Raw genomic sequence first — 14,172 nt, forward strand, 5'->3', positions numbered from 1 at the left:
GAGTACTAGTTCTTGCTGTGGAATACCAGTCCTGTTACTTATTGCTGCTCTCATAAAATTGGTATGGTCTGTTCCCTCCAATGTCTTTGGGATGAGAGAGAACCTCAAATTCTGTTTCCATTGTGTATCTTCTGTCTTCAAGTTTTTGTTTTTTTTTCATTTACACACACTGCCTAATGAGAAGCCTTATTTTCAGCCTTTCGTTTCTTTATACTAATCTCCTTCATCTAGTCAGTCAGCTCATGTGAATATTTAGTAGCATTCTTTTTTTCACCCTTTTATCGTTCGACTTTATATATTCTTCTGATATCCCAGTTATTTTGAAGACTTCTGAATGTATTTTCTTTTCTTCTAAGTTGCTGGAAGCCATCTTCTGCACAGGAGGTATAAATTGGTGTGCTTCCTGCTGGTTAACGGTTGTTATTCTGAATCAAAATGGTTACTTCTCCTTTTTTCACTAACTTTCTCTGAGATTTTTCTAGCTTTATTATTTTTGACATGCAGGCATTATATGCACCCGACAGAAATTAAATTAATTCAAGTTAAATAACTTCTGTCAGCTTTTTTCCTAACTTCTCAGTTTTCATATGGGAAAGCTCTAATTAATGTGACGACCTGTCACCCAACATCCTGACTCTCCTGTTTTCTTTCTTGACTGTTAGAGATTCAAAACTTTAGTTTGAGTGTTTGTAGAGCCATTTGTTATGTCAAGGTTTTAGATATCAAGGAGGGTTGTATTCTAATCAGCAAGGAATACTGTATACAAATCAACCTGCCTGAGTCTATAAGAGACAGAGTAATGGGGAAAGAGCATTAAACCAGTCATGGTGACTGAAAGTCTTTAGTCAAGTGATCCTTTTCATTAGGAATCTCTCGGGTCTTTCTAGTTGTGTGATGCTTGACTAGATCCATACCAAAAAGGGCATTATACTCTTTCATTGTTCTGATCAGGGCAGAGAAATAATAAATTATTTTGACCTGGACAAGATACCTTTAATTGGACGAAGTAGGATTTCTTGATGACTTTTGCTATGTGGTGGTCAAATTATGGGGAGTTGTTTAAGAAAGTAATGACATCTTAGACAACCTTGTCAGTGTGGTGTATGATGCTGACTATGCTGCAAGCTGCTGTCAGGATTTGTTTAACAAAGATGAAAAAGTTACACTGCTTTGCATTAAATCAAAGCCTGTTTCTAATACATCATTGATTTGCATGGTTTATCCCTTGCTGTAGTAAAAGGTGGTTTTGTTTTCAAGCATAACAAAAGTTAGATATCAGATATGTAGAACTGATACCAAAGAAAGCCCTTCAGACTTTTCATCTTTACTTCTAGGGTGTAGTCCAAAGTTGCAGTCTGTGATTGAGACATGCAAGGTTTTTTGTTTTTGCACATTGCATGCTAGTAATTTCAAGCAACCTGTCAGGTTTCCTAAGTAGGCTACCAAATGTAGGATATAAGTGGCAGTGAACAGAACAGCATTCCCAAGACCAGTTTCTTCTTTGGAGTGCTTCTAAAACCTTTTCCCTTCAGCAGAAGACAATCAGTTGCTGTGTTACTGTTCAATAAAGTCGTACTCTGCTGCTTTTTTGTCAGACCTCTTGTTTCTATCTGTGCCTTTCCTCCATTTTCACTTGTAAAGCTTTCATCGGTGCTCAGAGAGATGTAGCCATCCATAACCTCTTTTTCCCATTTTTGTACATGGGATCAGGGAGTCGCATCAACATTGGCCATCATCTAGAGCCAATGTTTTACACTGCCGGGTAGCTAGCCTTACCTCAGATGTTCTCATACCACACGCACAAAAAACACGCACCCCTATGGCCAATATAGTGTGTCCATTCCACCTACTGTATGTCTTTGGAATGTGAATGGAAACTGGAAACCAATGCAAACACAGGGAGAATATGCAGAATCCACATGGAAGACACCCCAGCCAAAAATTAAACCAGTGAACTTTTTGCTGTGAGGAGACGGTGCTACCCGCTGTGCCACTCTACTGACCAGGGCTCAGAGAAATGTTGAAAAAAGCAATTATGAAAGTTGTTTGTACAATACCAAACTTGATTTCCCATATTTTAGGGAACTGCCTCCAGTCACCCTGGACTGTCCTAACCTACATCTTCTGATATCTCATCACCTGCATGCACATGCCTGAATCCTCCTGAAAACATGGCTGTTATTGAGTTTAGAGGCTCAGAGTGCACCTCCCAAGTCCTCCTGGTGGGCAGGGAAGCTTAGCACTAGGGTTATTTTGCTTCATAATGGAAGACATTTATTCAAGCAAGATCTAAAGTTCTGAATATCTTTTTATTTTTATGTGTTTATAGTGTTTGTGAACCTGATTTTTGTGCTGGACTGTCTTTTGCCATTGTTCACTGGGTGGTTGTTGTACTCTAGTGTCAAGGTTTATCTTTTATTCACTTTTGCTTTTCAAATCATGACCATGTTTAGGGCAAATAATGCCTTATGTGGATATCTTCAAAGTATTTTTAAAAGTCTGTCTTGCACAACGCCTTCATTTTAAAATCTCTACTACTGTTTAATTTGAATTTTGTTATGGAGAAATTGGGCTTGCAACCTTTGAGCCTACTTTTCTTTAAAACCTTGTTTCTGGTAACATTTACTTGTACAAGAAGGATTTCAGAAGTTCGGGCTTTGTGGGTCAGGAAGACATTTTTGGGCTATCTGTAAGGGTAAGGTAACTTTAAAAATTAATCCAAATTTTATGGTAGTTCTGGAATTCACCATTGTCTAGTTTATTCACCTCCTGGTGTATTTTGCAACAAGCTGCTGGAAGTAGTCTTGCTAAATAGGTTAAATGTCCATATTGCAGTCAGGTAATCCTTTGACATTTAGAAATACTAAATAGTTGTCCATCCCCATAAAGCAGAGTACACTCCCACTTTGACGCAAGCAGTTGCCTCATGGTTGAGGCATGGCACTTCTAAGGTGATATTCTGTGGTTGAAAATTTTTCACATGAGTTTTTTTGCAGTCCATTCAGTTAGGTAGTTCCAACTTTGGCTACTTAATTTAGACAAGCATCAGTTCTGAACATGCGTGTTAGATTATTGCTTAGATCTTTACCAAGCTTTACAGTCAAGGAACAGAGTGAGGATTGTATCCTTAATGACTTTCTGTGGTCATCCCCATTTTCTACCACCTCACATTTGAGTAATTGCATAAGACTGCAATAAATTTGCTATAATCTAGAGAGACAAAGGAGAAGAAAGATATTTTGGGCATTTGTGCATGATGAGCAATATGGTAGTGAAGGTCCACCTTCCCCAATTAAAGGGGAAAAATCTGTATTACCAATGATGAGACATCCTCTGCAAACAGAAGGCAGATTTAAAAGTCAGGTAACATAATATGATTGAAGAGCTCCACCTGGTAGCCAGAGGATAACTCAGCTATGTGAAGGTGCTCACTATAACTGTGGAACTTCAAGGAAAATACTCTTGTATCAGTATGAATACCTTCATGTTTGCTTTTTAGATGTATGCTTGGATTTAGATTAAAAGTGTAACGTTTACTAATGACTTTTTGATTATTACCTGTGTGTAGCTATGATGTGCGTTACTGTGATAAAATTTAGTGTTTGTAATGTTGTTTTACTGTAAGTTTACTTTTCTTGCTCAATAAGCTAACTCTGGTGCTGTACCACTGTATTTATGTGAGACTTGCTCTAACAAATTGATGAATCAGCAGTGAGATGGAGGCATTAATATCATGTTTGGGGACCATCAGCTGATTATGAATGTGTCCATATGATAAGATGTCATGATGTTTTGAATACTGTTGCTTCCTCCAAGGATATGCTTTTGTGTCAAGTATATGTACGCAGCTGTACTATTTGCTGTGTGGTATATGCATGCCAAATTATTGTAAATTTATGTGAAAGTTACAGTCAGAATTTCCTAAACAGATGTTTGCATTTAAGGTCTACTCAGCATTCACTGTGGCAGTGATTTTTTTCCCCTCTAGTTATTTGCAGTGGGGTGGTCAGCTAGCTGTACTTCATGGCTTATTCCAGTGTAGCATAGACCCCTTCAGCCGAAGCCTCCACAATCACTGGGGACGTTTTTAGAGGCTATCTGGTTGTTTAATCCCTCTGGGCAGGTGCCACTAGATCCCCATCCAAGGATGATGGTTCTCCTATGGGAGACAGGTAAGTCTGGGAAGCTGCCACTGCTGCTTGTGGAGGCTTAGCTTGAGAGGTTTTGTTCCTATCCCTTTACATGTGGGCAACACCTGAATAGCTGGGTGAGACATGAGCCATTGTTAAGGGAGAGTCTCTTCTCTGGACCCTAAATTGCTGCTGGTGCCAAGGCTGGGTCTAATTCTAGCGGCACCTTGACTGCACGGACTGTGAATCCTTCTTCTACGGCTTTTTTCGGCAAGAAGAAACAATCGGATTTAAAAACTGTTCTGACCCGAAGCAGGACATTTTTGAATTCTCAGTCCTCCGGGGACGAGACATAGTTGATGACTGTAACAATTTTAGCATTATAAATTTAACTGATCATGTTTTTTCCCAACAGGATTTGAACGTTTTAAAGCTGGGTTTCAATTTTGTTCCCAGCTTAAGAGCTAACTATGTTAATACAGTAATTGACCTTAAAAAATACACGAGAAAATTAAATTTGCATTATTTAATGCATTTTACGCCAGTTGATAGGCAGAATGTTTTTAACAAACCTTCTAGTTATTCTCCGACTTTGCATCACACCATAAAGGTGTTTGAAGAATTGTGCATACAGGATATTGGTAAAATGTTGCAACGTAGTCCCAATTGTCATTCAAACATGACAGAAATTGAGAGGAAAGCTTTAAAGAACTTAACTGCTTTAACAAACCAATTCAGGTTCATGAAGAGTGACAAGGGGGGCAACATAGTAATCATGACACAAAACTGTTATAAAGATAAGATGTTTGAACTTTTGAACAACACTGATGAATATGATGAAGTAGTACTCTCAGATATACATCGTAGTCAGCGTTTTATACATTCACAGTTATATGAAGCTTTAATGTCTGGCGACATCAGTTTTGAAATGTACAATTTTTGTCTTGTTGATAAACCATGAATAGGGGTAATGTTTGGAATACCCAAAACACATAAATCAGTAGTTAATCCACCGTTTAGACCAATAGTGTCATCTCCACACTCAGTCACTGAAGGCATCTCTTTAGTTTTAGATGCCATTTTAGGTTCCATCATTGAAAAGCATGAATCCTTTACCCGTGATTCTTGGCATTTCTTGTTCAAATTTAACAGTTATGCTCTAAGCAAGTTGTTTGATCCAAACAGACATTTCCTATTAACTGTGGATGTCATTTCATTGTATACTTGTATACCCCACGAAGATGGGATTGATGCCATAAGAAGTTATCTGGTAAAAAACAAACCTGAATATAGCAATTCTGCTATTTCTACTATTTGTATGCTATTAGATATAGTTTTATATAACAACTATTTTTTGTTTGGAGAAAAATTTTACAGACAAAAAAGAGGAGTAGCAATGGGGTCATCCGCAGCGCCAGCATATGCCAATTTAGTGATGGCTTGTTGGGAGTTAGAATTCATGCCAGTGTTGAGGAAGAACTTTAACATTTCTTTTTATTCACGTTATGTGGATGATTTGTTTTTTGTCATAGAAGGTGATCATTGCACTGCCAATAATTTTTTGTCAGATATCAATTCTTTTTCAAATTATTTAAAGTTTACCATCGGACAAGTAGGTTTGTGTGTTAATTTTTTAGACATTTCTCTTATATGGGACATGGAAGAAGGTAGATTTCATAGTCGCATTTATAGGAAGAAAACATTTAATAATGCTTATTTACATTTTCGAAGTGGACATGCCAGACATGTCACCAAAAACATCCCTAGAGGTCAATTCATCAGGGCATGTCGAATGACGTCAAAAGAAGTAGATTTACTAGAAGAATTTGATTTTATTTCTTCATTATTTTTGAACAGAGGATATGAAAAGAAATTGATTAGTGCTTCAGCTGATGAAATTTTTCAAAAACGAAAAGATAGTTATCCTTCTATATTAAGTTTAACAACATCAAGTAGTCATGATGGTTTGACAAACAGGAAAATTAACCAGAATTATGAGAAACCTGTTTGTAGTTTTAATATGAGTTCTGATAGTGGGCGTATACGACGCCTATTAGAACAGAACTGGCGAGTTATTCAAGGTAACTCGGATATTTGTAAAATATTGGGTAACAAACCTTTTTTTGTTGAAAAGAATTATTTTAATATTAAAAAAGCTTTAGAGCATGACGACACAGGTGCATTGAATAAGACGGTATGTACTTTGACATCCAATAGGAAGGGTATGCACTGTTGTCACGCTTGTAACATGTGTCGTTACATTTCCACAGGTCCATACATTTCTGTAGCTTCCTTTGATAGAACTATTGAAGTTCCTGGATCAGTTAATTGTAGTACTCAGGGGGTCATCTACATAGCATTATGCTCCACATGTCCAGCATACTATGTGGGTATGACCTCACGACAATTAAAGGTTCGTATCAGAGAGCATTTATACAGTATTAAAATGAGAGACGAAACTAATGCTCTCTATAAACATTCTTTGTCATGTTGTATTTTTAAAAAATTTTTATTTTCTATTTTGGAAGTTTGCCATAGGGACATGAGAGATGGCGATTTTAAAAATTATTTGTTGCAACGTGAGACAGTATGGCAAATCAGACTGCGATCAGATTGCCACCCAGGACTCAATGAGTCCGTCAATATAAAGTGTTTTTTAAAGCATCGTACATTACAAGTTAAAAAAGATGTAGACATGGTTTTACTTCATTTTTCTAATAGTTCAATTAGTTGATTAGTGCAAGAGGGCGTTTTTTAACGTTAATTGTTTAATTGATTTTACTTGTGTTTGTAAGTATTTAATGAGTATGAACATGTTGGATTTTATTCTGATGAAGTCTACGGACGAAAGCGGATAAATAAATTTTGAATACGCTATTTCTGTTTGGATTATTCCACTGTTTTGTCTCTCAGCCTTGGTTTTCAGTTATTTAATTAAATTGCCAATGTTTCCATGACCATCCACATGCTGTGCTTGTTTACTTTTGCCAAACCCCAATTTTGCCAGATCCTGGAGAAGGAACCTTCTCCTACAAGCATGTCATGCTCATCCATATTCTCAGAGAAAGGTAGGCAGAAGAGCCTTGTCACTCCTTTCCCTCTGCCTCTCCTGACAGCTCTATGAAGTGCCTGGGACAGTAATCAAACTTGACCTACCTAGATTGCACTCGGGGCTATATCCCTGTACATCAGTTGAGCTGAATGTGCCATGGAAGTTTGCATTTAAGGGCTCCTCAATATGTACTGTGTCCTGCATGGGTTTAAAACTTTTCTATATAAAAAAAAGGTGACAATGCCACTTTTTGAAAAGATTTCTCTGCTTGCATAAAATTTCTGATGGAAAAGACTGTACATAGTGGAGGTGAACTTTTCTGGAAGAATTTATGAGCTATAGCTGTTAATGTATAAACTGTTATGGCATATTCAGCCCTCCCATAAAGCTTGTAAAAACAAGTGCTTTCTTTTATACCTAAAGTTATCTCCTTGAACCAGTCCTCTTTCCACAACAGGAAAACTAGGAAACCAAAGAAAGGAGGTTGTTATTGGACCTTCATAAATTGATGTATGTTTACGTGGGCATCACCAAAGATGTCAGAAATTCTGATTAGCTCTTTCATGCAAGGTTGGCAAAGCTCGCCTTTGATTAATGTACTGTGGTAAAGTATTTTTCCATTGAATTGTCTTCTTGCATGGATGACACCATCAAGGCATGTTGTTATATGTCTGCAACCTCTTCTACTGCACACATTAAGGATCCGATGACACAGAACTTGCTGACGCTATAGCTATGATATCTTGTCCATTTTGGAGGCAAGGCAAACTTTGGTGAATAGAGCTACAGGGAACCCACTCTTTACTGTCCATTATCCTAGTTTAGTCATTCTAAACTGCTTTGGATTCTTCCTGTGTGTTCTACTGCTAGAGAATCCCCTTCACTAGTGAAAATAATACATTTGTGTGACTACTTGCCATATTAATAGCTCCTCAGGTAAGTGACTGTTGCATCTTTGCATACATTCTGTTACTGTCTTCATTGGGCATGGATTTGAATTTGACTTTTATTCTTGTATGTATTTCATGTGTGTGTGACGATGTGAGGTATTGCCAGCCTTGCCAAGAGAAGTAGGGCAGTGGATGTGTAACATATGCCAGCATAGCTAGTTGGAATTTTGTAAAGAATTATATGTCATTTGTATATTAAACTGATTTGTACAGATGCTTGAGTTAAAAATGTACCAGCGGTGTACCCTGCTGGAAAGAAAAAAAATATACATACATTATTGTAACTGTTTAAATGTAAATGTTTTAACTGAGGATAGTGGAAGAGAAGAGGTTAATCTCAAGCTTTGAAAATAGTTTAAATTAAATTACCTAGCTTAGGCCATAAAGAATTGTGTCTTACAGTTCTCAGTGCAGCTCCTTGATTACTGGCTGAGAGTGGGGAAGTCACAATGTGTATACAGTGTCACTATTATTGCTGCTAAATTTAGCTGTTAGCTTTATGTTTCTGATTGGAACAACGTAATATGTAGGAGGTGATGTTGCTATTATATGAGGCACTGATACTGAGCAACTTCACAAGAAAAGCATTACCCTTGCACATTGTGATCTCTGACTGTTGGAAAAGATAACTTGATGAGAATAGGATTTTGTGAGAAGAAGCCTGTTTTATGTCACTGCTTGAATTTGCTGAAGCTGTACTGTTGCAGTGAATATATCTTCCTACAACTATATTGTGTTGACATAACTTACCCATTAGTAACATCATTAGAAAAGGTAACATACTGAGGGATGCAGAACCTTAAAATACTCCTTAAGAACTGTTACTTATCAAGATTAATTTTATGAAATTATTTAAATGTTGGCTATACCAGTGCTGAAATCCCACTATTAGTACGTTTTTTTTTCTTTAATTAGTTGCATATTTCTGCTTGTAGTGAAGGTGGCAAAACTTGAGCTTTGGTGAAAGCAGATTTGTTAACTTAGCAGATGTTGATTGGTGCTAGTACTGGTCATGTGGCAGTAACAGATTCACAAGTAAATTATTCCTAGATACAGCTTAAAAATACACTGCAGTAATTTGGAAAATGGTTATTTATTAGAAGAATGTAAGCATTACCTATTTCTTTTCCCTCCAGACACTTTTGAAATGGTTTCCGAAGATGATGATGGGAAGCTGGTGTTCAAAGTAAACTATCATTACATGTCTCAGGTGAAAAATGCCAATGATGCAAATAGTGCAGCCAGAGCCCGGAGGCTTGCCCAAGAAGCTGTGACCCTGTCAACCTCATTGCCTTTATCTTCCTCATCAAGTGTTTTTGTTCGCTGTGATGAAGAAAGACTTGATATAATGAAGGTAAGATTAAATACAGAATCAGTTTAACAAGAATGAATTGGATATTTACTTAGGTTGCATTTCTGATTATGCAGACTTGCAAGAAATTTCTTGCTGCTTGTTTTTAAATATATCTGTCAAAAATTAAAACAAAAACATGTAACACCAGTTACATTACTCTTCTCTTCACCTTGAAGATTTTGCTTCTGTATTCATGGAAGCATCCAGTGAACCTTTCTACACATTTGCTGATTTATGTTATTCATCAAATTAACAGGCATTCAGAACAGTCCTATAGATTATTAATAACACAGCAGGACTGCCTAAGGATAAATAGGGTAAAATTTTTGTTAAGTTTGAATGCACCTCATTACAGTGTGAACTGAAGCTGTCCTTCCTTTGAAATGCAGTGATAACAGTGCAGAGCTTGACTGTGTTTAGTTCCACCATTTTGATCCACTAACTTAAATATATTTGAAAATGACATATGTATTGTATATATGTTAATCTAATTGTATGAGTGGAGTGATATAATACATGGGCTTTCTCACTTTGCAAAACACAATCTTTAGGCAAGATTTTTATCAGCGACTGCCCCCCCCCCCCAAAAAAAAATCTGCTGATCTTATGCTGAGTGCTCTCTGCTATTTCTTTTGAGTAGCTTAAGCACGAGTAGCTGGTAGATGGGTGCTGTGAATAGTTCTTAATACTGTTGTGTCATTTGAGAATTTTGTCTGCAGACTTTACTGGTGTTTCTAAATGTTATGTTTACTAGAGGTAAATTGTCAGTCTATTTTACTTAGTTCCTCCAAGTTGTTTTCTTTTTTTCTGTTTGTCTTTTTTCATTGCAGAATGCCTTACAGACTCATGCTTTCATTGCTTGATGTTCTTCGTGTTTCACTGTTGCAGTCATTACATTTGGGTAATCCTGCTGGCAGGTTGCCCTCAGTCGGCCTGAATTCCAAAGTCTTGGGTCCTGCGTTGGCTGCTGTCACCCCTTCCCTGACGTCAGGGCGTCAGGGGTATTAAAGAAGCAGCTGACGCCATTTTCTTCAGTCTTTCTTGCCGCGCGGTGCCCGAAGCAGAAGCAGTTCGCAGGTGCCGGTCGGTCGACTCCTGAGATTTTCGTGTTCGAGTTTCAGACCCGAAGTCTTCAATAAAGCTAAGTACCCCATTGGGGAAACTTTTTTCTTGCTCTAGACCGATGTCAGAAAAAGTTAATAATTGTATTTCTTGTGGAAAGCAAATACCTCATAAGGATTTTCATTCTTACTGTATTCCTTGCCTAGGCCCTGATCACAACGTTTCTGGTTGTTGGTTTTGTGCTAGATTTAACCAACGTACTATTAAGCGTCTGTATGATTTTGCTTTAAACTATTTTGGACGCCGGTTTAATTATCCAGAAATGTCGTCGGATAGCCATCCGACTACCGGAGTTCACAAAAAATGCAAAGAAAAAGAGAGAGATAAACAACTGAGGTCCAAAACTGATGACAAAGCTTCTCCTAAGCCAGTCGCCAGTTGTCAGTGAGGCGCTTTCGCAGCCCCTGACACCCGCTACTTTAGAGTCGCAGGCCGCTACCGACTCCCACGTGAAGTCGGCTATGCCGCTGGAAACTCAAGGTATTGGAACCTCGGACACTCTTCCCTCAGATGGGTCTGGAGCCGCTGAGCAGGCACCGGCTTCTGAGGGTGTATTCAGACCTAAACATATTTACATTAAACCAACTTCAGCTACAAAGGCAAAGACTAAAGCACCTTCCAAAACAAAGAAACAAACTCGAGCCATGTGGACAGGCCTCTGTGCCCAAAAAACAGATGCTCAGAATGGCCGAAGACTTGATTACCTTGATCAGGGGTTCCCATCCCCCTCCAGATAAGAGGCCTAGGCAAGAGACTGACTATGAATCTTCAGATCAGGTTTCTATTTCTTCTGATTCCTCTTCTGATCAGGAATATTCTCTTCCCCCATGAGGAGTCTGATGCTGAAGAATCTATACCTTCAGCTTCTCCTCCAGAGAAATATTCCTTTGGGGAAACCTTGCATACCATGAGGGAGCATTTCCACTGGGAGAGCCAAGATTTTTCAGAATCTAAAAGGAGGCTCAGGGATTTCCTTTTACTACCTCAACACAGGCCTCTAGCCATTCCACCTGTGTTAGACATTGTAGATGATGTGTTTTCAGAGTCTAGTCTGACCCCCGACTCCCTACCTCCAGCTCCTGTTAAGCCTGACAGATATTACAGGGTCCCTGACTCGCATAAATTCCTTTTTAAAAACCCTGCTGCAGACCCAGAAACGATTTCACAGGGACCCAAAGGAGTTAAGGCTTCCACTGCAAAAAACCCTACCCCCTCTGACAGGGATTCTAGGGCACTGGATAGATGGGGGAAAAAAGGTTTACACATCTGCTACCTTGGCTGTAAGGGCCTTAAACTGTCAGTTTCATATGCTCAAATATCAGCAACATGTCATGGCATTGCTTAAACAGAAAATGTTGTTAAACTCTGAATGTGCAGAAAACAAGGAAATGCAGGATTTATTGCATGCAGCTGAACAAGTTGGAAAGCATACTTTGCAATGTGGTTTTGATTCTTTGGAGGCCTCCTGCAGGGCCGCAGTTACGGGTTCTGTAATTAGAAGGCATGCTTGGTTAAAGGAATAAAATCTGCCTGATCATGTTAAAGTTAAATCATTAGATGTACCTTTACAGCATGATACTTTGTTTGGTGCTGAGGCGGAAGAGGTGTTAAAGAAAATGGAGGACAAAGCTAAATCTATGCAAGCTGTCAAAGATTTTTTACGTACAGCCACGTAGGTTTAGTAGACACTGGCCTACAAAGAATTCTTCCTTTCCTGTGCCAGACAGACCTCAAAGGGGCAGATCCAGACGCTGTAGAGGCAGATCCCAGGTGCAAGGTTCATACAGGTCAAAGCAGTGGGGTACCTCCAAAGTTGGAGAAGACAAATCACAGCCATACAGGAAACAGTCCCAATGACTTCCCCCTGCCGGCACCAAGCACTTATGTCCTGGCAACACCCTTAGGGGGAAAATTAGCACTTTTTTCACAAAACTGGTACATTATAACCCAGGACAAATGGGTTTTAAATATAGTGTCACAAGGCTACAAGTTCCATTTCCATACCCTGCCAAAAGCAAACGGTTGGCCAGATCTCCCAAAAAAGTCAATGAGCAGAGGCGCAAAAACAAGTCTCATCCCTCATGGACATGGGGGCCATTCAACAAGTACCAGAGCAAGAGCAGGGACAAGGATTTTACTCAAGACTGTACTTGGCACCCAGAAAGGACAAGGCGTGGAGACCAATACTGGACCTATCTGTTTTGAACACATTCCTGGATATACCAAAATTCAAAATGTTGACTTTACAGCAGCTTCTGCCCATGCTGGGCAAGAATGCTTGGCTTGTGACTTTAGACCTAAAAGAGGTATACCTGCATGTCCCAATCAGACAATCATGCAGAAGATACCTCAGATTCAAGGCTGGCTTAATGCATTACCAATTCTTTGCACTGCCCTTTGGCTTATCTACTGCGCCCAGGTCTTTACAAAGTGCCTGGCACCAGTAATTGCATTCTGCAGACAAAGAGGAATACAAATACATCCTTACTTGGACGACTGCCTAATTCAAGCAGAGAACAAGGACATTCTTCTACAGCATCTGGCGTTTGTGAAAAGTCTTCTAACTTGCCTAGGGTACACAGTCAATGAAAAGAAATCAAAACTAGTACCCTCTCAAGAGATAATATTCCTGGGTGCAAGCTTAAATACAACTGCCCAGATGGCTTATCTCACGCCAGACAAACAAAGGTAACTGACTACCTATTTCAAAATGTTGGCAACAAAGGCCCAGTTATCTGCAAGAAAAATTCTGCAGGCTTTGGGCTTCATGGCATCCTGCATCCTACTAATTCCATATGCCAGAGTGCATATGAGGAAACTTCAGTGGTACCTAAAAAGTGTTTGGACTCAACATTGCCACAGCCTGGAAACCATGATTACTCTCATTCCCTGCCTGCAACAGGAGTTTCGATGGTGGGCGAAGGCCTGTCACCAGAACAAGGGACAGCCATTCACATTACCCTCAACCAGGCAGACACTCACAATGGATGCTTTAGATTATGCCTGGGAGGCCCACATGGCAGGAAGATGCATTCAGGGCACTTGGTCCTCAAACCAAATGCATCTACATATCAACCAAAAGGAGACGCTAGCTGTTCAAAATGCCCTGACAGCCTTCAAGGACCTACTTCATCTGGGACAATTACTGATAAAGACAGACAACACCACAGTCATGTGGTATATAAACAAGCAGGGGGGCACACATTCTTATTCCCTTTGCAGACCAACCATGACCTTGTGGGTCACAGCATTGACTTACCAAGTACATTTGCAGGCACAATTCCTGTCAGGAAAGGAAAACACTCTGGCAGACGGACTAAGCAGAAACCTCATGGATCCCCATGAGTGGCAGCTGGATCCATGGGTCTTCAGCATGATAACAAGGAAATGGGGATGCCCGGACATAGATCTATTTGCCTCCCCCTCACAACTACCAAATAAAAAGATTCTTTACAAGGACTTATCTCAGACAAGCATGGAAAGTGGATACCCTATCTTTCAGCTGGAAAAACCTATCAGTATATGCCTTTCCTCCACTGCCTCTCCTCCCCAAAGTACTCCTAA

General features: G+C 39.3%; 1 protein-coding gene across 8 annotated transcripts in view; it reads left to right on the plus strand.

Annotated features, from left to right (window-relative positions):
• The window catches only part of BIRC6 (baculoviral IAP repeat containing 6), a 4,524,268-nt gene that overhangs the window by 4,318,877 nt on the left and 191,219 nt on the right, over nt 1–14,172 (plus strand). For all 8 annotated transcript variants that reach the window (XM_044058419.1, XM_044058463.1, XM_044058448.1 and 5 more), the window contains exon 69: nt 9,269–9,486. In XM_044058419.1, coding sequence (XP_043914354.1) covers nt 9,269–9,486 — 218 coding nt within the window. The remainder of the gene's footprint in view (nt 1–9,268; nt 9,487–14,172) is intronic.

This window comes from Protopterus annectens, chromosome 1.part2, assembly GCF_019279795.1.
Source record: "Protopterus annectens isolate FY-2018-M chromosome 1.part2, PAN1.0, whole genome shotgun sequence".
NCBI classification, from domain to species: domain Eukaryota; kingdom Metazoa; phylum Chordata; order Ceratodontiformes; family Protopteridae; genus Protopterus; species Protopterus annectens.